Genomic DNA, 26,255 nt, shown 5'->3' with positions numbered 1-26,255 from the left:
AGTTTGGAACCAGTCAGAATGTCTGGTGACATAAAGGGGTTTGTTAAATATTTTACAAATTACAAGCTTAGAGGTAAAAACAGATTCGCATCAATTAGTCGCATGACAAAGAATGATATCCTTCAATATCATCAAATAATTTGATTAAGTAACGTTTGTGTAAAGCAAATTCAGCCATTTTCTTCGAAACACATTAAAGCTAGGGTAGGTGATTTTCTCCAGAAACTATTTTTTATTGGGCGGGTCTGAAATCATAGCCGCGTTACGTAACGGAGCCATCATTAGCATAAACTTCACCCTGCTGCTGAAGCACTAAACTACTAAGCCTCCAGCGGGCGCAATTCGGCCCATAGCTGAAAACAAACCACATATTAGGACTCAGCAGGGGAATAAAACGTGTCTCACACTGCTCTCTCCCATAGGGTTAGGGTTTATATATGGAGGCGGCGCCCTTCATGGGCGAAAAAGGAATTATTTTTCTTTTTAAAAAGCAAAATAATAAACTATAATGTACACTAACTTTTGTCAATGCTTGTACACCTTCACAAAATAAGAATTTAAACACTGAACATTGACTTCAGAGAAACAAACTGGAAAAAGACAATTCAAGAATTAAATATAATGCTTAATGATGAATTAAAAATGAACAGGAATACAAAAATACGAATTTACTTGTGCAAACAATGCAAAAATTCCCTGAAACTATTTCATACAAATATATTAAATAGTTGTACAACTTTTTTGTTTTGTTTACTGTGTTACGGTTTTGTAGCTTTATTTAAAAGTGTGTTTGTGTCTTGTTTTGTGCAGCAGTTAATGATAGTTTGTCTCCAAAATCCACTGCTCTTATGTTTAGTGAACTGAAAGCTGTGTTTACCATGTAAAACACATTTTTCCGTATTCTTGAAGCAATTATGCATTAAATGTGTCAAACATACCTATACGCATTAAGAGGGTTTTGTTGTCTTTATTATAATTAATTAATTAGTTAGTTATTTCACTCAAACACCGTCTTGTCTTAATTTATTCATATTTAACAACACCGCCCAATGACGTAAGTTCCACAGGTAAAAAGATTGTATGACATAGCTAATAATAATGAAGTCATGGTAACGCTAAAGATCAAAGCTGAGTGAATATCCTCAGAACAAAGCGTGAGAAACGGTTGATATCAAAGTGAGTTTCTTGTAATATTGTAAACTTTATTGTCAAGTGATATTCCTGAATAAAGTTAGTAAATTCTGCTTGTTTTTATGATATTATAAATGTATTTACATATTCAGTGATGATCATATGTAGATAAGTTTCTGTAAAGCGATTTGGATCATTTCAGCATTTCAGCCTTCACTAAATAAACATACAACCGCATACACTAGTGAACTAGTGACTTTAATGAAAGTTCGACTTGAACTAGTTTGTGTTACTGGAGAGAGCAAGGATTCACCCAGGATCAGTCACACAATTTGATTTGGTTATTTAATGTTTACGTTTAAAAACTGGGATATATTGTGTTTTGCTATGTCTGTCATTGTTTTTAAGATGTTCCAGTAATAACCATAAAGTAGGGCAGATGTTTGCATTTCTACAAAGGAAAATAACAACTAAAAGGCATCTACTGGACACACCTATTGAAAAAACACACACAAATTTAAAGTATACACATTACTTGTTTTTTTTTTTTTTTTTTGACTTAAAATACAGCTTTTGATTCAGTTAAACTTTCCATGTATTCTCACAACATTGGAGTGTTTTGGTGTTTGGTCAATTTAAATGAAGGTGATTGAAATTATTATTTCTCTTCACCGTGAGCAACATCCTGAACAATTAGAAATGACAAGAATTTCCTGTCCTCTTTTGTTATTTACCTTAGCTGCAGAATTAATTCATTTATTCACCTTCTGAACCTCAGGTTAATTTGGTTTAGAAACATTACATTAATTGTTTAAAATTATTTAATTGTGAAAGTAATTTGGAATCATAAACATGGTCAAAGGGATCTTTAGTTTTGATATTGAAAGAAAGAAAGAAAGAAAGAAAGAAAGAAAGAAAGAAAGAAAGAAAGAAAGAAAGAAAGAAAGAAAGAAAGAAAGACACCAAGACGGTCATTCCCACCTCTAACCACTGGGGGGCGCTCACAGTTAGTGGTTTCAGTAACAACAGCTCCGACAGAGAATAAAAACATGTTGACTATTGAATATATTATTATAACCAACCTTATGAAGACGAATATTTAATCATGTTTTTAACATAGGTAATGTATACCACTTTTTGTCTAAACCTTCTATAGAAAGTTCCACTTTGTGTTTTTGTTTTTCTTCTTTCTCACATCTTAACAAACACTGCCCCCTACGGTTACCAGTGGTACTGCTGTATTTAGTCTGTATCTAAGCTTTTTCAATACGTGAGGAAATACCAAAGCAACGCTAAATTACTGACGAAAGGCGCTGTTCGTGTCCGTATTTAACGCTGAACATAAATGAGGCCTAAGGAAAATCCCTGAGAAGCATTCTATCATTGTAGAGGTGAGCTAATAGTGCTAAATCTTTGTTTTGGAAAAAACGCCATGTCTGTCAGCGACATATCCGTCTCATTGCATTTATGCCACTTTTAAATCATCATTACATTGGATTATGTGTCTGTTTTAGATGGTGAAAAGTAGCAATGTTAGCCTCGTCGGACACATTTGCATTGTCATAATAGTAAGTAAAGGGAGCAGCTGACGCTTGTTTGTTGATGATTAGTTAGCAGCAGCAGCCTGGTTTGCTAACAGTCCGAATAGCATCAATAGAATACCTAAGGACTGGGTTTTGGGTTATTTGTGAGATATTTTTTGTATTTGTCTGTGTTTGGTTGTGTCATTTATCTGTGTTAGAGGTAAACTAGCTGTGCTTTCCACGTTAGCCGCTAGTTAGCTGTGTTGGTTAGCCACAGTCACTTAGCTGACCTTCCACCTGTCTGTCTCCAAGGTGACGGTGGATGCTGATCGGTCCATCCCATCAACCACTTCCTCTCTATAAGTCTGCTGAGTCTACTTCCCTGCTGTATTGTGGATGACTAAACTCGCCGGGCTTCGTGTGTGCTGGTGCCGGACGGACCGATGCTTGGACCGTGGAAAACCTAGCAGTGTGTGGTTCTGGTTCTGGTTCGGTGAGGAGATGTCAGAGCTGGGATGTCTCTGTTCGCAGACAGTGTTGTAGTGGAGGGCACACATGAGTACGCTCAGCACGGCCCTCGCTGGAATTCTGGTTACAGACTCACAGACGGAGATGTCAGTCTGACAAGGAGTAACACATTTATGGATGGTGGGGTGGGAGCATGCCCGTCTACCAGCACCAGCAGCCCGCAGGAAGGAGAAGAGGAGTCCATGTCTACCACCTCCGACCCTTCCTACAACTTCAGTGACTCCTCATCACGGTTCGTCCAGGCGTTTTTCCTGGGTGTGGTAGCAGCAGTGGTGTTCCAGCTGGTCTGGGGAGGCTTCACCCTCACCTCCTTCTTCTTGAAGATCTTCATCTACATTTCATTCGCCCTGCTTTGCTTCTTGGCTGGCAGTTTTGCTTTGCTGGTCAGGAAGAGTCCTCTGAAAGTCAGCTCCTTTAACAGAAACAAGAGTCAGTCAGCGGATCAGCCGGAGTTCTTCAACAAGCTCATGGTAAGATGATGGACCTTTTCTCTCTTATTACTGGTGTACAGTGCAAACAACTCTGTTATTTAAACTTTCCATCCATCTATCAATACATATATATATATATATATATATATATATATATATATATATATATATATATATATATATATATATATATATATGATATGATATGATATGATATGATATATATATCAACATATAAATGTTGTCATATATATCATTATCATATATATCATATATATCAACATATAAATGTAATTTTTAGGGGTGTCCCGAGCCAATATTGATATCGGATATCGGTCCGATATCAGCCAGAAAACAAATATCTGATTGTATTGGACTACATCTAAAATCTCCGATATATATTATATTTATTAGATTGTAGAATACTGTAGATATTATGTTAAAAGTTAAAATTTATGTAACCAATTGGTTAATAATAACTTGGTAAAAATTTCCTCATACCTACTGTTGCTGACTATTGTTTTCTGTTTGAGTAACATCACTTAATCAAGCCTTTTCTAACATTCCATACTACAAAATAAGTAATAAATGTGTGTATGATTCGTGCTGATATTGTATCGGTTCGATATTGGTGTCGAGCAATACTCAAGGCTGCAATATTGGTATCGTATCGGAAGTGAAAAAGTTGTATCGGGACATCGCTAGTAATTTTCCTTATCGCCAAATTAGAATACTCAATATATCTTGAATCTAGATATACTGTATTGCCCAGCCCTAATTGACACTACCTTACTAGTGTCAATGTATTAAGTTAGTAGAACTTACAAGCTTAATTTTAACACCCTGGTCTGGTCACCAGTCCATTGCAAACTTGTGCATGTTTACTTTTTCCCATTTATTTTTTTTTTAATCTACTTTTTCAGTATTTCTATACTTCTCTGGCAGCTCTCTGTTCATTTAATATGGCTCGCATCCACTGGCTACTTAATGGGCATTTTGTATAAAGTTAAACTCACTCTTTTTGTATACAGCTCTGTTGTTCAGCTGACATGTGTATCTATAATGCTTAGTAAGAAGAAGCATGAAGGAAGTTGCATAATTCATCTAAGATTCAATCACATGAGATGAGTAGGGAGCAGAAAGACAGGTTTTTCAGAAAAGTTATTTACACGTCAAGTCATGTTTTTGTTTAACTACAGTGGAAGGTTTTACAGTTCTAGTATTTAAAAGAGAATGCACTGTCTGCATGCAGCTGAGGGGCAGCATCTGAATAAATATATTTAGCTCATTTCAATTGAATGAAGAATAAACAAGTCCTAAAGGTTTATAGTGTTCAATAGTGCTGAGATACGACACTTTTCTAGAACCAGATGGCTTAAATAAAAACGGACAAATTTCAATTGGTGGCATGCCAATCACACTGAAATATTGGAATTGTATCATCTACATGTGTTTACTATAGATTAATAGATTAGGGCAGTAAATAAAAAGCAGATTTACTTTCAGAAGGAATCTCTGTTTCATCACAAGTGCCAACTGCTTGAGCATATCAGTGACTGGTTATTCACATTTATATCCTTTTAACTTAGTCATGGTAGAGTAGACACTCTATTAATGATCAAAACAGAAAAAACAGGTTCAAATTGTGCTGTTGGTTTGCCATCAAAGATGAATACAAAATAGATCCTCTTTTTGTCAGACGTGAACTTATTTAAAGGGAAATGACTTTAGGATTATCTCTAAATGCTTTATTTTTTTGCCAGTTAAATATCAAAATAAAATTCCTAGAGCTTCTAGGCTACATCTATCCTCTACACATTTTGGCTTAGCTTCTTTTGAGTAAATTAAATGGCATTCAAGGCCAAATTTTTGTGGATCTGTTTAAAATTATAAATCCATGCTTGTAATTTCACAAATATCCAACCATGAGGATAATATATGGCTCTTTTATTTTTACAAATAGAACCAAAGGTGTTATACTGTACATACTAGTCGAAATATGATCTCAGTAAATTGGCTTGATGTAAATCTATCAGTTAAACAGTAGACAGGCAGATATCAGATTCATTGGACTCATGTTTATACATTTGCATTGTCACTGACAATATTAATATATTTTCATTACATAATAAACACTGCATGTGATAATGACCAATGCATCTGCCCCTGTCTGCAAGGTTTTTTATTCATTGATGTTTATTGGCGCACTGAATCCTATGTGTCTTTTTTTAACATGAAGGTAATCAATTGATTTGATCTTTTCTGTTTTCCAGGGCCGTTTTTTGGTGTCAGCTCAGGATCCAAGCCAACTCAGGAGGGTGGTGGTGTCGCACAATGTGGATAAAGCCCTGAAGGAAGGTAATAATGGCGTTTATTTTTTCATAGTCACGTGATGGTCCATCAATTGAAGCTGTTAAAAAATGACTAGCATTTATCGTGCCTCATTATTGTTTAATTTGTTATTTTACTGAATAAATTGAAGTAGACATACAAACTGTACTTTATTTAAAGAAGTAGATTATCGTATAAAAACCTCATCAACTGTGTGCAGATCTTTCTTAGTCTGGGCAAAATAGAGCTTCATGAACAGACTGTGCTACTATTGAAACTTGTGTTATTGGAAATAGTGCTGCCTAAGGGAGTTTGGCTCTCAGTCATCATGTCCTGTCACGGTTCCCTCCCAGTCACTACACCAATTAAAAGCAAGCACACACGCACTAGAACCATGCGTTCGACTGCCAAGTGAAAGATCATGGCTCTAAATGTTTCACTGTGGGTGTATATTTGCTCATGGTAACATTTGTGTTTTCATTCAGTGGTTGGGTCAGGATGGTCTAAAGCTCTTAGATAGCCTTCTTTTACTCACTACATTGCTGTGCCACTGATGGAGGCTGTTTGAGGGGAAACACGCTGTTATTTTGTCCATGAACTCTTCAGACACTTTAAGCACAGTTTAACTCCATTCTTTACTAAGTTGTTGTTCATTCACCATGACCTGGTATTTAAATAACAGCTCAATGTGCGGAATAGTGAATATAATTTTATGATTTGGTGTCATTTACCAGAGGTGTGAAGAGTACTGATTTATGCTCCTCAAGTAGAAGTACTGTTACTTCATTGACATCATTCTCAAGTACAAGGGAGTCATACATAAAATACTCAAGTACAAGTAAAAAATAGCTCAATTTAATAGTACTCAAAGTAAAAGTTACTTTCACCCCTCATGTTTATTTTTGGTAATAAATCTTGCCACGCAAGGTTCACTTGCATACAGTAAACATCTCATGTCTAAATTTCAGAAGGAAAAGACCAAATCTTGCACAATTGGAACTTAATTTATTTTCCACAAAGGCATCTTTATAAAATAAATGGTTTGTCAAAATGTACGACTATTTTTTAAAATAGTCTTGAGTTTAATCTAGTTGGTCGGCTATGATGTGTTGCATTTGATTGTTGTCCGGGCGTTAAATTTTTTTGTAGTTTCACAATGTCGGTTGATAATTTTAAAACAAAAAAATAATAATTTACTCAGTAATGGTTGGGTGTAGAAATGTAACAAACAAAATTCTTGGCTTCAGTTGAGTGTTTGTTGCTATCCAGGTATTTTTTTTTTTTAGCACTTGGAGCGTAACAACCCCTAAAAGCAACTCAATTACAGTAACGCAAGTACTTGTGGTTAATGTAATCCTTCTTGGAATGATGGGGTTAACACTGATGTCTTTGTCCTTTAAGTCAGCGAGGGAGGGCTGTGTGGATTTCAGCAACGTTGGTGCAACTTAGATTTCTTTACAGCAGCTCACGTTCAGACAAAAACTGAAGACCACTTCGTCTGTTGGTTTCTCCCCAGTGTTCGACTACGCCTACAGAGACTACATCCTGTCCTGGTACGTTTCTCTAAGTCGTGAAAAGGGCCAGCTGTACTCCATGCTGTCAGATGACTGGTGGCAGATGATCGGGCAGCTACGGTCTAGGCTTGCTAACATCGACATGGTCAACCTGGTGTGTAACGACAGCATTCGGATTCTGTTGACACACTTCACTGACCTCAAGGCTGCATCTGCCAGGTAAGATGACACACGTGTTTTTTTATTTTTTACCTTTTTAGCAATTTTAAAGCTGAAGCAGAGCTGCAGAAGTTGTGTAAAAAAAAACGTAAAATAATGGGAGTCTGTGGTCGTCAGCTTCACATTTGAGTTGTTAGTAGAGCTAGGCGATATACCAAAACTCATATCTCGAGATTTTTTCTCAAAACAATGACGATATAGAATATAAATCTTGATATTTTTTAACTCACTAAAGTCTAATGGTAAAATGGTTAATGGACTTGATTTATATAGCGCTTTATCCACACTGAGGTAATATCAAAGCGCTTTACAATATCAGTTCATTCACCCATTCACGATCACACTGAGCTGCCATGCAAAGTTCACTCGTCGACCAGGCTTCGGTGTCTTGCCCAAGGACACTTCAACGCATAGATGGGTTTAGACAAAAAAAAAAAAAAGAAAAAAAAAAAAAAGATGGGTTTAGACTGGGATCGAACACTCAACCTCTCGATCAGAAGACGACCCCTCTACCACCTGAGCCATACACATTGAGAAATCCAAGTTGTTAGACTCATAGTTCCAAAAAACAGACATTTTTTAAAGATATTTGTAATCTTTATGCTCATCACACACACACACGACACATCACTTGTATTTTTCTTTTCACGCCAGGCCTAGCTCACAAAAAGCTGCCTCTTATCTTTAGGAACAATGTAGCTACTGCGTGTCTTGTTCAGTCATGTTTGAAAAAAAAAAAAACAACGCAGCAAAATGTGCCTCAGCTGAAGTGTGAATAAACACGATGTTTGGCTACATCAGGGAAACTGCCTCCCTCTGAATTGGATTTGACAGCTAGCTGTTAGAGAGAAAAATGGCCTTGTCAGTTTCTCTTTCTGTCTCCATGGTAAGTTATGTTTTTATTCCCTTTTTTTTTTGTATTCAGACCAGACGAGGGCACCCGGCCATTTCCTCTCCACCCGTGTTTAGTCAGTCCGGAAGCTGAGCTGGCCTTTCTCCGCTGTGTAGCCAGAATATTGCTGCTGTGTCTGCTGCCTCAAAAAGATGCCAAGTCGTACACACTACGATGCTGCCTCACTGAAGTTATCACTACTAAAGGTATATTTTTAGAATTACTTTGTTGAACCATTTATATTTTTATCTGACATAAAATGAGCTAACTCATACAGTCATGTATTGGCAGCCCTGGAACTTTTTCATAAATTACACCATTTCTCCCAGAAATAGTTGCAATCGCAAATGTTTTGGTATACACATGCTTATTTATTATTTTATGTGCATTGAAAAAAACACAAAAAAGTAGAAGAAAAAAATCCAAAATTTGCATAATTTTACACAAAATTAAAGAAAAACGGACCAGACAAAATAGTTGGCACTCTTTTAAAACTATGGATAAATCATTTTATTTCAAGCATGTGATGCTCATTTAAACTCACCTTTGGCAAGTAACAGGTCAACAGGTCCATTTTTTTTAAAATTTTGTATAAAATTATGTAAATTTGGGCTTTTTTCTTCTGCTTTTTTGTGTTTTTTCAATCCACATAAAGGAAATAAACACGTGTGTATATATATATATATATATATATGAAAAGAAATATTTGTAATTGGAACTATTTCTGGGTAAAAAGGTGTCATTTCTTGAAACATTCTAGGGGTACCAATACTTTCATCCATGACTGCATAAGCTTTTTAATCATTCATTCTTTCATTTAACTACACAGTCCAACTTATAATGTACATACATGGGTGTATTATTATTTTAATTCCATTTTTAGTCCTGAAGCCTTTGGTGGAGGAGCTCAGTGATCCAGACTCCATCAACAGGATGCTGCTGGCTCAGCTGGAACAGAGAGAGCAGCAGGCTGAGCAGCAGAAGAAGGCCTACACCTACACTGCCTCCTATGAAGACTTCATCAAGCTGATATCAACTTCCACTGATGTCAATTTCCTCAAACAACTCAGGCACGTCGGCAGAATCGCACACAGCATCTTGCCTTTAAATTAGGCTGTGCAATGGTACTTGATGTGTCAATCATCATCCATTAGTGTTACCCACACAGCGTAAACCAGTAATGAGTTTGCTGCTGAGTGATTTCTATTGGAACAGACTGAGAGTGCAAAACAGATCTAAAGAAGGGCCGAGATTGAAACAGTTTGTGTCCGAGGTGGACATGCTATATGTTTACCCAAATGTCCTACTTGTGTACTATGATATGTATTGACTTTTTTGTTGTAATTTCTAACTATTTGAATGGATTAGCTGACAATTAATTTGATTTCATCTTAACTTTTTAATCTCTGTTTAGGTATCAAATAGTGGTAGAGATTATACATGCCACTACCATCAGCAGCCTGCCTCAGCTCAAGAAGCAGAAAGGTAAACATTGGGGTGCAGCTAGACACCAATGCTAATATGCTCACCAGTTTGGCGATACGGTGTTTTTCTAATGAGAACTTTTCCTTTGATTTTGAATCTACGTTCTTTCAATCCCTTAGAGAAAAAAGGTAAAGAGTCTGCAGCAATGAAGGCAGACCTGCTGAGAGCCAGAGATATGAAGCGATATATCAATCAGCTGACCGTAGCTAAGAAACAATGCGAAAAACGGATCAGGCTGCTTGGTGGACCAAACTATGAAAACAATGAGGATGGAGGAGGAGATGACAGCGATGAGCCACAGAGTCAGAGGGTGAGACTCATATCTCATTGCTGGAATGTAACACAAGTGCTCTCCAAACAATATTTATTTATTCCCCAACTTGCCTTGTTTAAATCTATAGATCCTTCAGTTTCATGACATCCTGTGTAATGTGAGACACAGAGACTATTTCAGAATTTACATGGACAGGGTGGATAAGAGCTCTCTGATCAGCTTCTGGGAGCTGGTGGAAACACTGAAAACTGCCAACAAGGTAAACAGGGCACACGTTGCTGATCTTCTGGTCCAACTGGTTGCTTAAAGTAGGGGTTCTCAACCTTGGTCTGAAGACACTGGGAGGGGTTTCACCAGATGTCTTCAAGAAACTAGGAATATTTTTTGAACAATTTGAGCCCATTGTGGCTTTTTTTTTTTTACTCTTTTTCTGCAACTACGCCAAACTTGCCATATTTTCATCACTTTTTGCTACATCACTCCAATTTCTGTACATTCTTCCACTTTCAAGACATTTTCCCTCACCTATAAACCCATTTCCACCACTTTTCCCACCTATTGTCGCATATGTTGACCCATTATTGGCACTTTGAACCTAAACTACTTGCGCCTACTTTTTAAATTCCCCCATTTCTGCCACTTTTAAGATTATATTGACACTTTGAACCATTTTTACCACTTTTTCTGTCTTTTTTTTCCCACTCGAATTTGCAACTTTTAATTTCTGTGGTTTTTAAAGTCCCATTTCACCACCTTTTCTACCATTTTGGTCACTTGGAAGCCATTTTATTTCTGATTAAAACAAGGATTTGCATCTTTAAAATGACTATATGCTATTGTGCAAAAAATAATAAACTTCCTGGATAACAATGGATATTATTCAGATAAATGAACAAATGTGATAGATATATTCATAGAACAATGATTTTATAGATGGGCCCCAAAAAGCTCTCCCCTTTATTCCCCCCGCATGACTGTTCTTCAATGTTCAAGTCCCCGGTCTCTGGCACCTTTATTTTGGGAGTCGCGGGCTGAAAAGATTGAGAACCACTGGCTTAAAGCATCTTATTTAAATAACTGTAACTTGTGTTGCCCACAAAATAACACTTGAGCTAATTATTTATACTGTTTGTTGAACGTTAGAGACAAACACTAAGCAGTGTGTCAGAAAACACATGTTGAACGCGTATTTGGTAAACGTCTGTTGCAGAATGAAGTTCCCCAGATTGTTGGAGAAATTTACCAGAAGTTTTTTAAGGAGAGCAAAGAGATTTCAGGGGAGAAGCTTCTCCTCAAGGAGATCCAGGAGAGTCTGGTGGGGAACAAAGGAACAGAAGTGTTTGTGAGACTACAACAGCAGGTAAATCGGGTTTTCGGCTGGAGATGGCGAAAGATATTCATCAGTTCAACTTGGAAATAGTGAAAAGGTTCACGACGAGTCTTCCTCCTCTCCATTTCTTTTCCTCCAGGTCGCTGAGACGATGAGAGAACGTTACTACCCTTCCTTTCTGGTTTCTGACCTTTATGAGAAACTGATCCTACGAGATGAGCATCACAGCCAATCACAAAGTAACACGGAGGAGAAAGAGGAAGAGGTCAGAAATAGAAACCTATTTACGCCACGCAACTGGAAATCTCTTAATCATTTCTATTTACACATGCAGTCAAATATATTTAATAATTGTTTACCTGTGGTAGCAGTGTCCAGGTCTTGACCCCGGGGAGGACGTGTGTGACGAGGGGAGCAAAGGAATCACTGAGCAAGCCAGCTACGCTGCTACAAAGCTGCGCCAACTGTTCGACAAGCTGGAATACAAGCAGCAGGCCCTGAGCTCCATCCAAAATGCTCCTAAACCAGATAAAAAGGTAACTGGATTCAGGTGACGCTAAAAGCAGAAGTTACATTCTCACAAAATTATTCGTGAGGCCTGTAGCTATTGTATAATATATATATATATTTACCGTACAGTTAAACGTACGAAGGTTAAGTAAAAAGCAATCTCGCCTCTTATAGGCAGTACAATCTCCTTTAAACTTCCTTTTGTCCTTAGCTTAGCTTAGCTTAAATTTAGCACCTATGGCTTCTCTCTCCTCTCCTCCGCTCTCCTGCCCGGTGTGTCAGATGTTTAGTTACTCCTCGTCCTCCTTTAGGGACAATGGTAGTTGCATAAAGTGTAGCGTACTGTTAGATATGGAGGCGAGGATCAACAATCTGGAGAAGCGGTTCCGCACCCCTGATACCAAAACCGAAGCTAGCAAGCAGGACCTAGCCGGTGCGGACCGTGCTAGCGCTAGCTTAGCCTCCCCCCCGGCCAGCAATGAGTGGGTTACTGTGCATCTGTGGTAAGCATAGTCGAAGGTCAAAAAGCCGCTCGGGACACCACCATGTTCACGTCTCAAACAGGTTCTCCCCCCTCCGTGAGGACAACACACTCACCGGGGAACAAACTCTGATAATTGGCGACTCCATAGTGAGAAACGTGAAGCTAGCGAAGTCAGCGGGCATTGTGAGGTGCATCCCAGGGGCCAGAGCGGGCGACATAGAATCAAATCTAAAGTTGCTGGCAAAGAGTAATCGTAAGTTTGATAGGATAGTCCTCCATGTCGGCACTAATGACTCCCGACGTCGCCAGTCGGAAGCAACCAAAGTGAACATTGAATCAGTTTGTGCTTATGCTAAAACAATGTCGGACTCCGTAATTTTCTCTGGTCCCTTACCAAATCTGACCAGTGATGACATGTATAGCCGCATGTCATCATTTAACCGCTGGCTATCGAGGTGGTGTCCAGAAAACGAGGTGGGCTTCATTGATAATTGGAGATCCTTCTGGGGAAAACCGAACCTGATAGGAAGAGATGGAATCCATCCTACTTTGGAGGGAGCATCTCTACTATCAGAAAACATGGCACATTTATGACATCTCATGAATGAGACCATGTTACAGAGGGGGAGTCCTCCACGCCCCTCTGCGCTTGCCTTAGGACAGTTTCCCTCCCATTGCTATTATGATAGCTGTGTTCATCGCCATGACAACTGTTGTGATGGTGATGAATATTATTTTATAGAGACGGTGTCTGTCCCCCGACCCATATTTCACAATGATTTTAACATAAAATCAAATAAAAGAGCTATCAATTGTAAAAATCTGAAAAAAATTAAAATCTCAAATCTAGAAACACCAAAACATAAAAGCATTAGATGTGCTCTATTAAATATTAGATCACTGAGATCCAAATCTCTACTAGTAAATGACCTTATCTCAGAAAATAACTTTGATTTATTCTGTTTAACTGAAACATGGCTGTATCAAGATGAATATGTTAGTTTAAATGAAGCCACTCCTCCCAGTCATTTAAATACTCATATGCCACGAGACATAGGCCGTGGAGGTGGTGTAGCAGCTATTTATCATTCCTCTCTCCTAATCTATCCTAAACCAAAGGCCAATTACACTTCCTTTGAAAGCCTGGTTCTAAATTTATCTCATATCAAATCAAAAACCTGCCAGCCAGTCTTATTTGCGATAATTTACCGTCCTCCAGGCCCTTATTCTGAATTTCTATCAGAATTCTCTGAGTTTATATCAAACTTAGTCCTCAGTTCTGATAAAATACTGATAGTAGGAGATTTTAATATCCATGTGGACAAAGATAGTGATAGCCTGAGCTCAGCCTTTATGTCCCTAATAGACTCAGTTGGCTTTTTTCAAACTATTAATGAAGCTACTCATCGTTTAAATCATACTCTTGATCTTGTTCTAACATATGGCCTTGATATTAATGAACTTAAAGTCTACCCTGAAAATCCTCTGCTATCAGATCACTTTTTAATATCTTTTAACATTATCCTAGAGGATCTCGCACTGTGCAATAAAATAGTTACGAGTAGAAATCTGTCCAACAGTGCTGTGGCTAAATTTAAAGAGGCCATTCCTGCTGCCTTACACTCAGTGCACCATCCAATAAATAACTATAACATTAATTATAACCCCTCTCAACTGGATCTGCTTGTCGATAGCTCTGCTAGTCTACTAAAATCCACCTTGGACTCAATTGCCCCATTGAGGGAAAAAACTATTAAACGTCAGAGGAAAGCTCCGTGGTTTAGCTCTGAAACTCACACACTCAAACAAACAACCCGTAAATTAGAGAGAATGTGGCGCTCCAATAAAACAGAGGAGTCACGAATACTTTGGCAAGAAAGCCATAGTAAATACATGACAGCCTTACGACATAGTCGATCTACATACTATTCCTCACTAATTGAAGAAAATAAAAATAATCCGAGGTACCTTTTCAATACTGTAGCCAGGCTAACACAAAGTCAGAGCTCTATTGAGCCCATGATTCCTCTAGCCCTCAGCTGTGAGGACTTTATGACATTTTTTAACGATAAAATTCACAAGATTAGAGATAAAATTAGCCACTCCCTGCCTTCACCTGGGCCTGCTGTACCATTAAATGTAAATAGGCCTAACCTAAACTGTTTCACACATATAGGACTTCAGGAACTTAACTCTATTATTTCATCCTCCAAACCATTGACCTGCCTTTCAGATCCGATCCCAACTAAGCTGTTTAAAGAAGTTATTCCCCTAGTCTGCCCATCTTTGTTGGAGACAATAAATATATCCCTATCAATAGGCTACGTGCCACAGTCCTTTAAAGTAGCTGTAATCAAACCCCTTCTCAAAAAACCTACTCTTGATTCCAGCACTTTAGCAAACTACAGGCCTATATCTAATCTTCCTTTTATTTCAAAGATTCTTGAGAAAGTTGTGGCAGCTCAGCTCTGTGAATTTCTTCAAAACAACAGCCTGTTCGAGGACTTCCAGTCAGGTTTTAGAGCTCAACACAGCACAGAGACTGCTTTAGTTAAAGTAACTAATGATCTACTCTGGGCTTCAGATGAAGGACGACTCTCAGTGCTGGTTTTATTAGATCTTAGTGCAGCTTTTGACACTATAGATCACTATATTCTACTAGAGAGATTAGAGAAATTACTTGGAATCACAGGGACTGCCCTAAACTAGTTTAAGTCCTACCTATCTGATAGGTACCAGTTTGTACACGTGAATAATAAGTCTTCTGTGTACACTAAAGTAAGCTACAGGGTTCCTCAGGGCTCTGTGCTAGGTCCAATCCTCTTCTGTATCTATATGATCCCCCTTGGTAATGTTATGAGAAAATACTCTGTTAACTTCCACTGCTATGCTGATGATACCCAACTGTATGTATCAATGAAGCCAGGTGAGACAAATCAGCTATCTAAACTTGAGGCCTGTCTAAAGGACATTAGGGCCTGGATGGTCTGGCATGCTCGGTTGGAGAGAGGTTGGAGAGGGCGTTAAGAGAGAGGTCATTTAGGTTAGAGAGGGACCGGAGAGGGTCACATTCCTCTTTCAAACACTCCCTCTATGTCTGCTTCTTCCCTTGTGTGTTTGCTCCTGTACTCCTTCTGGCTTTTTTCTTGCAGGTCCGTGGGATCCTCAGTGTGGAGTTACAGAGACTCAGCGGCTCTGTCTCCACCCTTTTCTCTGCACACACCCAACACAGCATAACGTGGATGGCTGTTCATCATAGGAATGGGATCCACACAAGGTTCCTGCTGCTTAACAGAAGGTTTTCCTTGCCGCCATGATGAATTAATGTTGGGTGTGGGATACATATGTATGTGTATATACGTATATATGCATATGTGTGTATCCATAAAATGAAGAGTCCGTCCTTAAGACTGCTCTACTGTAAAGTGCCTTGAGATACCATTGGTTATGATTTGGCGCTATACAAATAAAGATTGATTGATTGATATATACTAGTTATTAAAACATGGAGCTAACCATAATCTGTTTGACATATATTTGAGCCTGACTGATATAAGATTTTGGGGCTGATACAAAATTTTATTTTTATTTTTTAATTTCTTGAAAAGCAAAAAACAAACCCTAATATCAATGTATTTTCTGATAAGCAATATATTGGTCGATAGGTGATAAGTGAAATAGAAACATTGATATACATTTATTTATTTATTTACTTTTACATTTGATTTATTTATTTTTGTTCTTAATCAGCTCTTATATCGTGCTGCTGCAAATGTGAATTTCCCCACTGGAGATCAATAAAGGTGTATTCTATTTTATTCTATATACTGTACATGAATGCAAATTATTATAATTCCTAAAATATGATTTCCAACAAATAAGCAAAACACTACTAAATTAAAATGAGGAACTTTAATGAGTGCAAACTGTATTTCCAGAATACAATGTAAAACAAAAATATCCCAAAATTAAAGTTGTTCAAATCACAAACGAACAACATGGATATATATCAAAATAGGCAAAATGTAACTGTAAGCAATAAACTAGTGTACTTCTCCCAGTTTTGTCATTTTTGTAGCAATCACTACCAATTCAAATAATGAAAATAGCACAGCACAGAGCGACAGTGTCCACTCAGCAAAAAAGTTAATACATCAGTTACATATTATTACATAATACTGACCTATGTTGATTATTTGGTGATGGCTAAAATCATCCGGATTAATCGGTCGGGCTCTACTCTATAATGTACCTGAATAAATATTCAGGTACATTCCACACTTGGGGAGGGTAAAAATAGATTTTCCTCATTCCTAATTACTTACACTATTGTAAGAGCAGATAATATCACTGATAATATTTGTATCTTCTTTATTTAGTCCACCAGGGGGGAAAGCACGCACGTAGCGTTTTGGTGAAGTTTATGACTGTCAGCTTAGTTTTAAAGCACAATACTCAACCACTTTCTGTTTATTTCTGTCATTATTTTTGATTTATTTATCATTTAACTAATGTGCTTTTTGTGTCGATGTGTAGATCATTAGCAAACTGAAAGAAGAAATTGGAGCCATGGAGAAGGAGCACAGTGAGCTCCAGCAGCACATCACCAGGACTGACCGATGGTGTGAGAACCTTGGCCACTGGAAGGCCACCATTACAGCTGCTGAGGTAATAATCCATCATTTTAGAGCAATAACACCAGTGCAGCTCTCTGTGCTCAACAAAGGATCCATTAATGATGACCCTTATGTGATCTTACCATCGCCACGTTGCACTACACAGTTTCCCCGACATTATCAAGAGTGTGTGTGAGCACGGATGCAGCACAGAAACAGTGCGTTTATATACATTTATAATCTGGCACAGCACTTGTACAGCACAGATCATGAAACTCTACACATTTAATATGCATTTTTACAGTTAAATAATACGGAGGTAGATTTGTCTTTATTCTTCAATTTAAAAAAAAAAAAAAACATTTTCAATCAAAAATAAATGTTTTCAAATCAAAGGAAAAAGGTTATTGCATTTGAACACTATTTCTTTGATTGAAGTTAACCTTTTTGGTCAAGGTCAATCTTCAGTTTTTCTTGCATTATTACTTTCAATTTAATTAGGAAACAGAACAAACTTGTCAAAAAATCCAGATACAGGTTGTCATTTTTGCCAATATTTTCAATTTTCAATTGCCAAATACGTATTCACCTTGCAAATAGAGGTCTTGCCTAGTTTTATTTATTTTATTTTTTTAATTGAATAATAAAAACACAAATCTACCTCCATGATAATAATAAAACAATATTTTGTTGACTTTTAGTAATTTTTTTGTTTGAAGTAAACTTTTTTGAATAAAATGTTTTTTTAATTTTTTAAATTGAATAATAAAGACACAAATCTACCTCCATATTATGTAGCTTAAATGATAAGCAGTCATATTCCAGATATGTTGCTTTCACCGGTCATTAATAATAATAATAACTAGAAATGCACTTGGAGAGTGCAGACCTCAGCCAAGCACGCTCTGGTATAGATATACATATATTTCTTTTGGTAGCCAGAACATCCCCAAAATTGAATCACCTGTTCCATTTCCCAAATTATCAATTTTCCTGAAAATTTCATCCAACTCCGTTAATAACTTTTCTGTATCTTGCTGACACATTGACGGACAGAGAGACAAACGCAGGGTAAAACATAACCTTACTGCTTCGCGCTTGCCAGAGGTAATAATAATAATGATACTTTTGTTGGCTTTTTGTATATATTTTTTTCAATTTGTGATTGAAGTAAACTTTTTTTTTGATTATAGGTTGTTTTTTTTGTTTTTTTTTAATTGAAAAATAAAGACGCAAATATAACTCCATAGAACACGTTCTAAAATGCTTCCATGCTCAGGGTCAGTTACATCAGCAGACATATGGCGATCACAGAATGGAGTCAGTAAGATGAATAACTTGGTTCACATGTTTTGTTTTGTTTTCAGGCCACTGAGGAGGGGGGTGAGACTGTAGCTATTTACAGTGTGTGTGTCAGCCTGGTAGAAGGGGAGGACAGTCGCTGGAGTGTTCAAAGAAAACTCACAGAGTTCCAAATGTTGCACCGCAAACTGATTGAGGTATGCCAACAGCAAATCACATTTTTTAACATTTGTTTTGAGCTATGCAGCAGTAAAAATGATACTTCAACAATTTCACTGCTGAAAAACAGACTCAGCATTGTGTTAGAGAAGCAGTTTGAACTACTAATACTACTACTATTACTACACACAACACAAATATATCCTAATTTCATAATTGATATTTGAAGTTAGGGAAGTTCTTTACTTGATATATTTGTATCAGCATTCTTTCTGTATTCTTACAGAGTTTAATAAACCTTTGAACTGAAAAAACCTTTCTGATGGTTTTTCTTTCATTTGCAGTGTTTTCCATCCTTGAAGAAACTCCAGTTACCATCACCTAGTAAACTTCCTTTCAAATCTATTGACCAGAAGTTCTTAGAAAAGAGCAAAGTGCAGCTCAACGCCTTTCTACAGGTAACACTACACCTGAATTCTTCACTTTTAAACACAATGCAGTTTTTGAAATTTTGAAGGTTTGTTCAACTTTTAACCACTTTGTTGAGGTAGAGTTTTATTTACCATGTTAGTTTATGCCATTCTGAAATAGATTTTATGTTCATTGATTGCATGAGGCAGTAAAAACATTTTTCCAATATTCATTTTGTATATCCATTTTATAAAAAAGGAGAAATTATACCAATATTGGCATCATTTCCTTAGCAGTACATCTTTTATTTCTTTTGTACTTTTTATTTTATGCTAAATATATATTTGTATATATTTTCTTTAATTAAGAAATAAAATGATTAAATATACCTATGTGAGAGAAATGATTCAAACTTGTCAAATGTTTCCCTTTAAATGACAGATGAATCTTTACAGTTTTTTGTACCATTAAATTTTTTTTTACTAAAACAACCCATGTATTGATAGCCTACATCATTTTTTATTAGTATTTACTCATTGTAAGCATTTATGCTCTTTATTTCTTTTCTCAAAATATTAAACTTCAATAGTAGTTGAATTAGGTCTGCTCACTAACTTGCAGTGAATTCTGGAATATTCTTCTTTATAGTTGATCATGTTTTCAATTGTGTGCATGTGTGTGTGTGCTGTAGCATCTGCTCGCAGATGAGCGGCTCTGCCAGTCCGAGGCTCTCTATGCGTTCCTTAGCCCGTCTCCAGAGCACCTCAAGGTAACCCTGCTTTCTAGAGTCCTGTTAGAAATAATAATCTTTCATTTTCATTGTTGTGAAAATAACCTGGGTTGTTTCTCTGTTCATGTTTTGTTTAATGAATGAAGGTCATGTCCATTCAGAAGAAATCCTCTTTCTCTCTGGCTTCCTTCCTGGAAAGGTTCCCTGGAGATTTCTTCTCCCATACTGAGGTATGAGGTTTGAAATGCAGCCACACAAACTAAATTCAGAGTTCTTATTCATCCTCATTTGCTTTGGGTGCACATTTTTGTAACTTCTATTTGCAGGAGGACGGGGATGACGATAGTGACCTTTCAGACGGTGACGAACCAGAAGTGAGGAGGGATCCTTTGGCTGAGCCATTCTTCATGCTCATAGCAGAGATATTTGAACTCAGAGGAAGTGAGATGTTGTTCCAAATGCAAAATGAGAAAATAGTTAAACAACTGCAGACTACATTCCTAACTATTTACTCTTGTTATTGCTCTTCAGTGTTCAAGTGGGTGAGGAAGACACTAATTGCACTAGTCCAGGTGACATTTGGACGCACCATTAACAAGTAAGTCTAATCTGCTTGCTTTTGTAATTATCTGTGCTTTAACAGAGGATGACCTTGTTTTAAAAACAAATTGTCAGTTGTTCACAAAAGCTTAAAATGGAAACACAATATTCGATTGATTGTGTTGCTCCATCAACAAAACGCACTTACAGTATGTGTTTTTGCTTGCTCATCACACAATTAACAGCATAGGAGGCAAGGTGACAGTTTTTATTTGTTGAATCAACTCTGTGATATCACAGGTAACTTTTTTTTTTAATTAAATATAAATGCCTGAAATCTGGTCTGCAGTTCCTTTTCCTATTTGTGTTTTGTTCCATTGGTTAATTCTGAGATCAGAACCTGAACAGGACATCCACTATGTGCTTTATTTTAGGCAGATCCGTGACACCGTGAGCTGGATCTTCTGTGGGCAGATGTTGGTGATTTACATCGGTGTGTTCAGGGACACTTTCTGGCCAAACGGGAAGCTCGCACCACACGTGAAGGTCCGAACTGATTCTGAACGCTCGGAGACAAAGGAGCGAGCTCAGCAGAAACTTCTTGACAATATCCCAGGTAGTAACTCAAACAAATAAAATCACACATTAATGGTGCCTTCACACTTCACTGACCATGATCCCTCTTTAGGGCTGGGGTGTCAAACTCATTTTAGTTCAGGGGCCAAATACGGAGCAGTTTGATCTCCAGAGGGCCACAGAATCGAGTAATTTCAACATTATTGTGCCCTAGTTTGCACTTATACGTGTACATAAAATACAAAATGGGTAAGAAACCGACAATATCCAAGCAAAAGTGACAGATATCAGTCCCAACAGGATATTTACTTTAAATTTCCTAGATTTGTTACCAATTTCTATTTGATTAAGGAAAATGTTATGTAATCATTTGAGGAAAATTGAAAGATTTTGTAAAAATTTTGAGTTTTTGATATTTCTTTTACTTTACAGTTTAACATTATGAATGACTGTTATCATATATACATATATATATATATAAGCACCGGGAAAACTGTGAGCCCCTGCAAATATTGTTGAGTTTCATTTACACAATAATTCATGTTTTCTCATTAATGTTTTGTCATTTTTCACTTTCTCCTGTGGACCGAATTGGATGCTCCAAAGGGCCAGATTTGGCCCTCGGGCCTTGAGTTTGACACATGTGCATTAGGGGTTTTGAGCTTGATCTTTCCCTCTGCTGTGTTGTCGCTGCATAGATGAATTCATAATAACCAAAGCACCAAATTAAGCAATGATAAATGTTCGTTTTTCATGTTCATTCAGATGCACTCGCAAATCTAGTGGGCCTACAGAATGCACGCTATGGGATCATCAAAATCTTTAACGCCCTGCAGGAGGCCAGCGCCAACAAACATCTTCTTTATGTAAGTAAACTTCTAATACCTCTGACGTGTATCTTTATTCTAAGCACTTTGTATATTAACAGTTTATTCGTTTTCATTGTCTTTGTTAGGTATTAATGGAAATGTTACTGAAGGAAGTGTGTCCTGAGCTGAAGTCTGAGGTGGACAACATCTGAAAATCACAAAGTGATTGAGAAGAAACTCTTTCAAGGCTCTGCTGGTTCATCATCCTTAGGGCATTTTGAAAGCCGTTGATTAACAAACAGCCAAGTCAGGAGGAAAATAATTGTCTCTCTAGCAGGGACGAGAACAGCAGAATCTGAGAAAAGCATATGCAGGTCGTCATCATGACTACCATTGCTCAGCACAGAGAAGGGTGTTGGTTTAAGGCTCAGACATACTCGGGTGGACTCCGCGCACAACAGACTCTGCGGACTGTCTGCTCTCCTCAGAGCTTACATACCCGCTGCGTAGTAGTTTCCATTAAAGTACTACATTTCCCACAATCTTTAGCGCTTCTCTGTAGTCCTTGTACTCCTGAGACAGTTTTAAAGGTGTCAGTACTTTTGTAGCTCGTCTGCCAGTCTCTCCTCCAAGCTAGTGTTCATCTCTCCTCAGTTCCACCAGCCGGGTGAAATACAGATGTGTTTTTTTTTTTTTTTTTTTAATTTAAAGTATCTATTTACCTCGGTCTTTGGGAAGGCGTGTAAAAAGCATTGGTGGGCACAATTATTATTAGTCTACTTTTTTTTTTTTGACGATCACTGACACAATTCCATACTCAATAAAATGGGCTTGGATATATACAGAGGCACACTGATTTGTTTTTTTTTTTGGCACCAAGTAGGCACACAAACTTTTTTTTTTAACAATGGGGGGGGGTCTTGGAGTTGCCCTCTTAGAAAAGGGATGAATGCTGATGGAAGAGGTGCATACGCAGCATGGCTTCTGTCTGCTTGTACTACATATAATGCTTGAGCCGCACCATAAGGAGTCTGGATCGCACGCCATCCGTCCTTTCACCGCCTCCTTATGACGTGGTGGACGGGGAATCGTGCTCTGCCCTTTGCTTCTGGCAATCCGACTCAGCTTGGTGGCAGATTGAGGTCGTACCGTATGAGACTGCCCTTTTGTGTTGTGAAGGAAACAAGATCTGCTCTGGTTCCGGCGGCATGCTCTTTCCGGGGGACCTCGGGTCCAGCGCTCCTGTTGCTTTCCCGTGGCACCGTGACCTAATCTGTTTCTTCTCGGGCCAGGCTGACTTGAGGCCAGGCTTGTTAGGCTAGGGTTAGTGTAAATCACCGGTTTGTCACCAAGGATCAGTTTCTGTTTGAGATCCAGCAAAGCTTCTAGTTTGAGTCTTAAAACCTCAGGTGACCTGGTGTGCATTACAAAGGGCTCACTAATAGCATCACATCATGTGTGAAATTTTCTGGCTTTTTTTTATGACTTATTGCTTCAAAGGGCGTAAACTGCTATGAAGGTTTAGAAACATAGTGCCATTCATTTTCGACTTGGTTGTTGTGATTGCATTTTGTCGGTTTCTTCGATTCCTCACCTCCGACGAGGGTCAACTCTGCATAGGGATCCTGTTCTGGTTGCGTCTTGGTCTGCTCCTGAACAATGTCAGTGTCGGTTTTTCACAGCAGAATGCGCTGGACAATGATGGTATTTAGAAAGTGTCCGGCGGCCTTGCATGGTCCTAGTCTAGGTTCGTGGTCCGGTCTGAACTCCGTTAAAGGTGGGACTCATTACACCAGAAAAAACATGATAAAGGCAACTACGGTAATGGAGGTTGGTGTTACATTTAATGTGGGTTGATGCAATGGGGAGCAGTGTTTTGTGTGACACCAACTATGAGGAGAAGTCCACGCAGTCGTAAAATCTGAGCTTTGCATTTAATTGGCCTGGCTAACTCCTCGTGGACTCTGTTTTACGAGAGTCCGCCCGTATGTTTAAATCGTTATAGTTTGGATGTGTGTGATCTATTTTTCAATCACACATACATTATGTAGATTTCACTACAAAGGGGTTCATTAATCTCAATGAATAGAGATAGACAGGCGTTAACTGAAACTTAATAAATCCACTGAACATAAAAGGTGTGACATTGGTGTTCTGGGACATCACGTAATTTTGAACTCTCTGTTAACACCTAGAACAAAAACTCATACCAGAGATGTGCTATATGGGCTTTCCTACAGCGGCCTTTGTGGTTTAAATCTCTGATCGAGAGCAGTTGTGTGACTGAAATGCTAAGACTGGACTGAAGGGGCCAGAGGCCTCATATACAAAAGGTACGTACAGCAAAATCTGGATGTATCAAAACTGGAGTGAGCGTGGAAATGTGCAGTGGCATATGTACAGTACGTTTCTACATCGACTGATGCTTTAAATTCTAAGGATTTATTAGGCACACTAACCAATTAAGACAATACATTCACACATAAACTTGTGAGCTGATGTTGACCTGTATCATTTATACATTTGTTGTGAGTTACAAATGTTTATCTGCATAATCCATCCAGCCACAGGTTTTTCAGTCAACAATTAAGCAAACCTTTAAAAGTTTGTTTCGTACTTGAATTACCATAATGTAGACACATACGTGTACGTATCTATATTAATTCAAATATCTTCACTGTTGAATCCTCTGCACATGTTGCTGTTGGTCAAATAGTAATTTCACTATGATTTACATGGGGTCATGGACTTGGAGGGGGCACATGTGCGCTCATATTCAAGCTGATTCGGATGTTCAAAGGATAGGTGCGTGGATCCAGTCGTTTGCACAGATTCATACATCTACATTTTTATGAGCGTACGCCTGTCTCTGGATTGAGATGGACGCTTATTTCACACCATTTTTTACGCAAGCCTTTGTACGTGAGGCCTCTGAGGTAGTTACGGTACAGATTCTTACTTGCCCGTCTGTGCAGAAAGAAGTCTTACTTACTATGCTCTCTTCCTCCATCCAACACTTTTGGACCTGAAAGTCCCTATTCCCAAAGGAACAAATGTATTTCTGACATTGTATGACCAAAATCTTTTCTTTTTTTTCCTTATCTTTTCTAGTAGCACTGATGTCCGATCTGCACCAAAACACCTGTTGCTCTGCTGTGAATAATGGCAGTTCTATAGTTAACTTTGTTACGTTCAAATATAACTTCTTGAACTGTTAAACTTTCTGATCCTGGAGAATAAAACAAAATGCAAAACACTTTGGATTTCGTTACTCTCCAAAGGCCAACAGAACATTCCCCTACACACACACAACCTGAGCAACAATGCAAGTGTTCTGTGATTATTGTTTAAGGCTTATAATTGTGCAATATAACGTCATGTACAAGTAATGGTGATGATTTTATTTATAATTGTTATTGATAGAATTTATTTTTACCAAAAATTGTTTTAGAAGGTGTTTATATAAGCAATAAAATGCTAACAAAAATGTATATGCCGTACTTGTATTTTTTTTCAATGTGCAATGCATCTGGGAACTTTTAAAAATCTATAAAACAAAACAAACATTATATTTTATGGGGTGTTTTGTGTAGAATTATTGAGGAAAGGGAATAATTCAATCCAATTTGGAATAAGGCTGTAACCATTTTTACCATCACTATTGATAGTGATGGGCATATGTGTAGGCTATTCTAATTTCCTGATAGTTACCATCTCCTTACTTCAGTTTTTTTCTCTCCCTATATTTATGCAAACTTGAATTGGTGTACTCATTCATATCTATATCTAAACTGTTGGGCAATTATTTGAAATAGTGAGATTGTTCGGTGTAAATCCAGACAGAAAAGGAACTACAAATCCAAAAAATGGGTATAAAATCAGTGAAAACTGATGCCTTATTAGGGGAATTTTTGGAAACTAATCTATGCAATGCATCTGCAGATAAAGATTCTCTCAGGAACACAAGCTTATAATCAAAGTCAGCCTAACCGTCTTCTATTAATATGCACCTTAAAATTAGAAGTGGCAGTCAATGCAGTTTATCAGCAAGTATAGTTTATTTGCTCTTGGTTTGCAAAGTTTCACTCTGAAATACTGAAATAAATAAACTTTTTCATGACATTCTAATTATATGTCCAGCACCCGTACATTATACTTTTGTCATGTTTACACACATTCACAAAATAAGAATAAAAAAGCTGAACATATACACTTCAGATAAACAAACTGGAAAAGACAATTAAAAAATTAAGTGTAATGCTTAATCATAAATTAAAAAAAAGTTTCACAGAAATACTAATTTACTAGTGGGGACAATGCCAAACAATTACACACACACACACACACACACACACACACACACACACACACACAGGCAATGAAATGAAATTTTGTGATTTATTTAGAATTAAGTCAAATCAACCAAAAATAAAAAAAAAAAAAAATATTGTAAACTTGGA

The 26,255-nt window shown here is 37.6% G+C and overlaps 1 protein-coding gene across 5 annotated transcripts; it reads left to right on the top strand.

The window, feature by feature from the left end:
- Positions 1-1,141: 1,141 nt before the first annotated feature.
- On the top strand, positions 1,142-25,286 carry snx25 (sorting nexin 25). Of its 5 annotated transcripts, none has more exons than XM_028460194.1 (22): positions 1,142-1,176; positions 2,967-3,652; positions 5,887-5,971; positions 7,461-7,677; positions 8,603-8,775; positions 9,453-9,639; positions 9,984-10,054; positions 10,174-10,364; positions 10,456-10,587; positions 11,539-11,688; positions 11,798-11,923; positions 12,027-12,194; positions 17,189-17,320; positions 18,636-18,767; positions 19,074-19,187; positions 19,832-19,909; positions 20,017-20,100; positions 20,197-20,311; positions 20,402-20,468; positions 20,845-21,026; positions 21,752-21,852; positions 21,942-25,286. In XM_028460194.1, the coding sequence occupies exons 2-22, from the start codon at positions 3,170-3,172 to the stop codon at positions 22,005-22,007; spliced, it is 3,054 nt and encodes a 1,017-aa protein (XP_028315995.1). In that variant the 5' UTR covers positions 1,142-1,176; positions 2,967-3,169; the 3' UTR covers positions 22,008-25,286. The 5 variants fall into 5 exon arrangements, with proteins under 5 accessions (XP_028315995.1, XP_028315996.1, XP_028315997.1 ...); XM_028460195.1 differs by lacking the exon at positions 1,142-1,176 and adding an exon at positions 1,188-1,230; XM_028460196.1 differs by lacking the exon at positions 1,142-1,176 and adding an exon at positions 2,373-2,522 and having other exon boundaries at positions 12,030-12,194.
- Positions 25,287-26,255: the final 969 nt, after the last annotated feature.

This window comes from Gouania willdenowi, chromosome 10 (assembly GCF_900634775.1).
Source record: "Gouania willdenowi chromosome 10, fGouWil2.1, whole genome shotgun sequence".
Taxonomy (NCBI): domain Eukaryota; kingdom Metazoa; phylum Chordata; class Actinopteri; order Blenniiformes; family Gobiesocidae; genus Gouania; species Gouania willdenowi.
The sequence above is the reverse complement of the archived record's forward strand: the minus strand, read 5'-3'. Positions and strand labels throughout refer to the sequence as shown.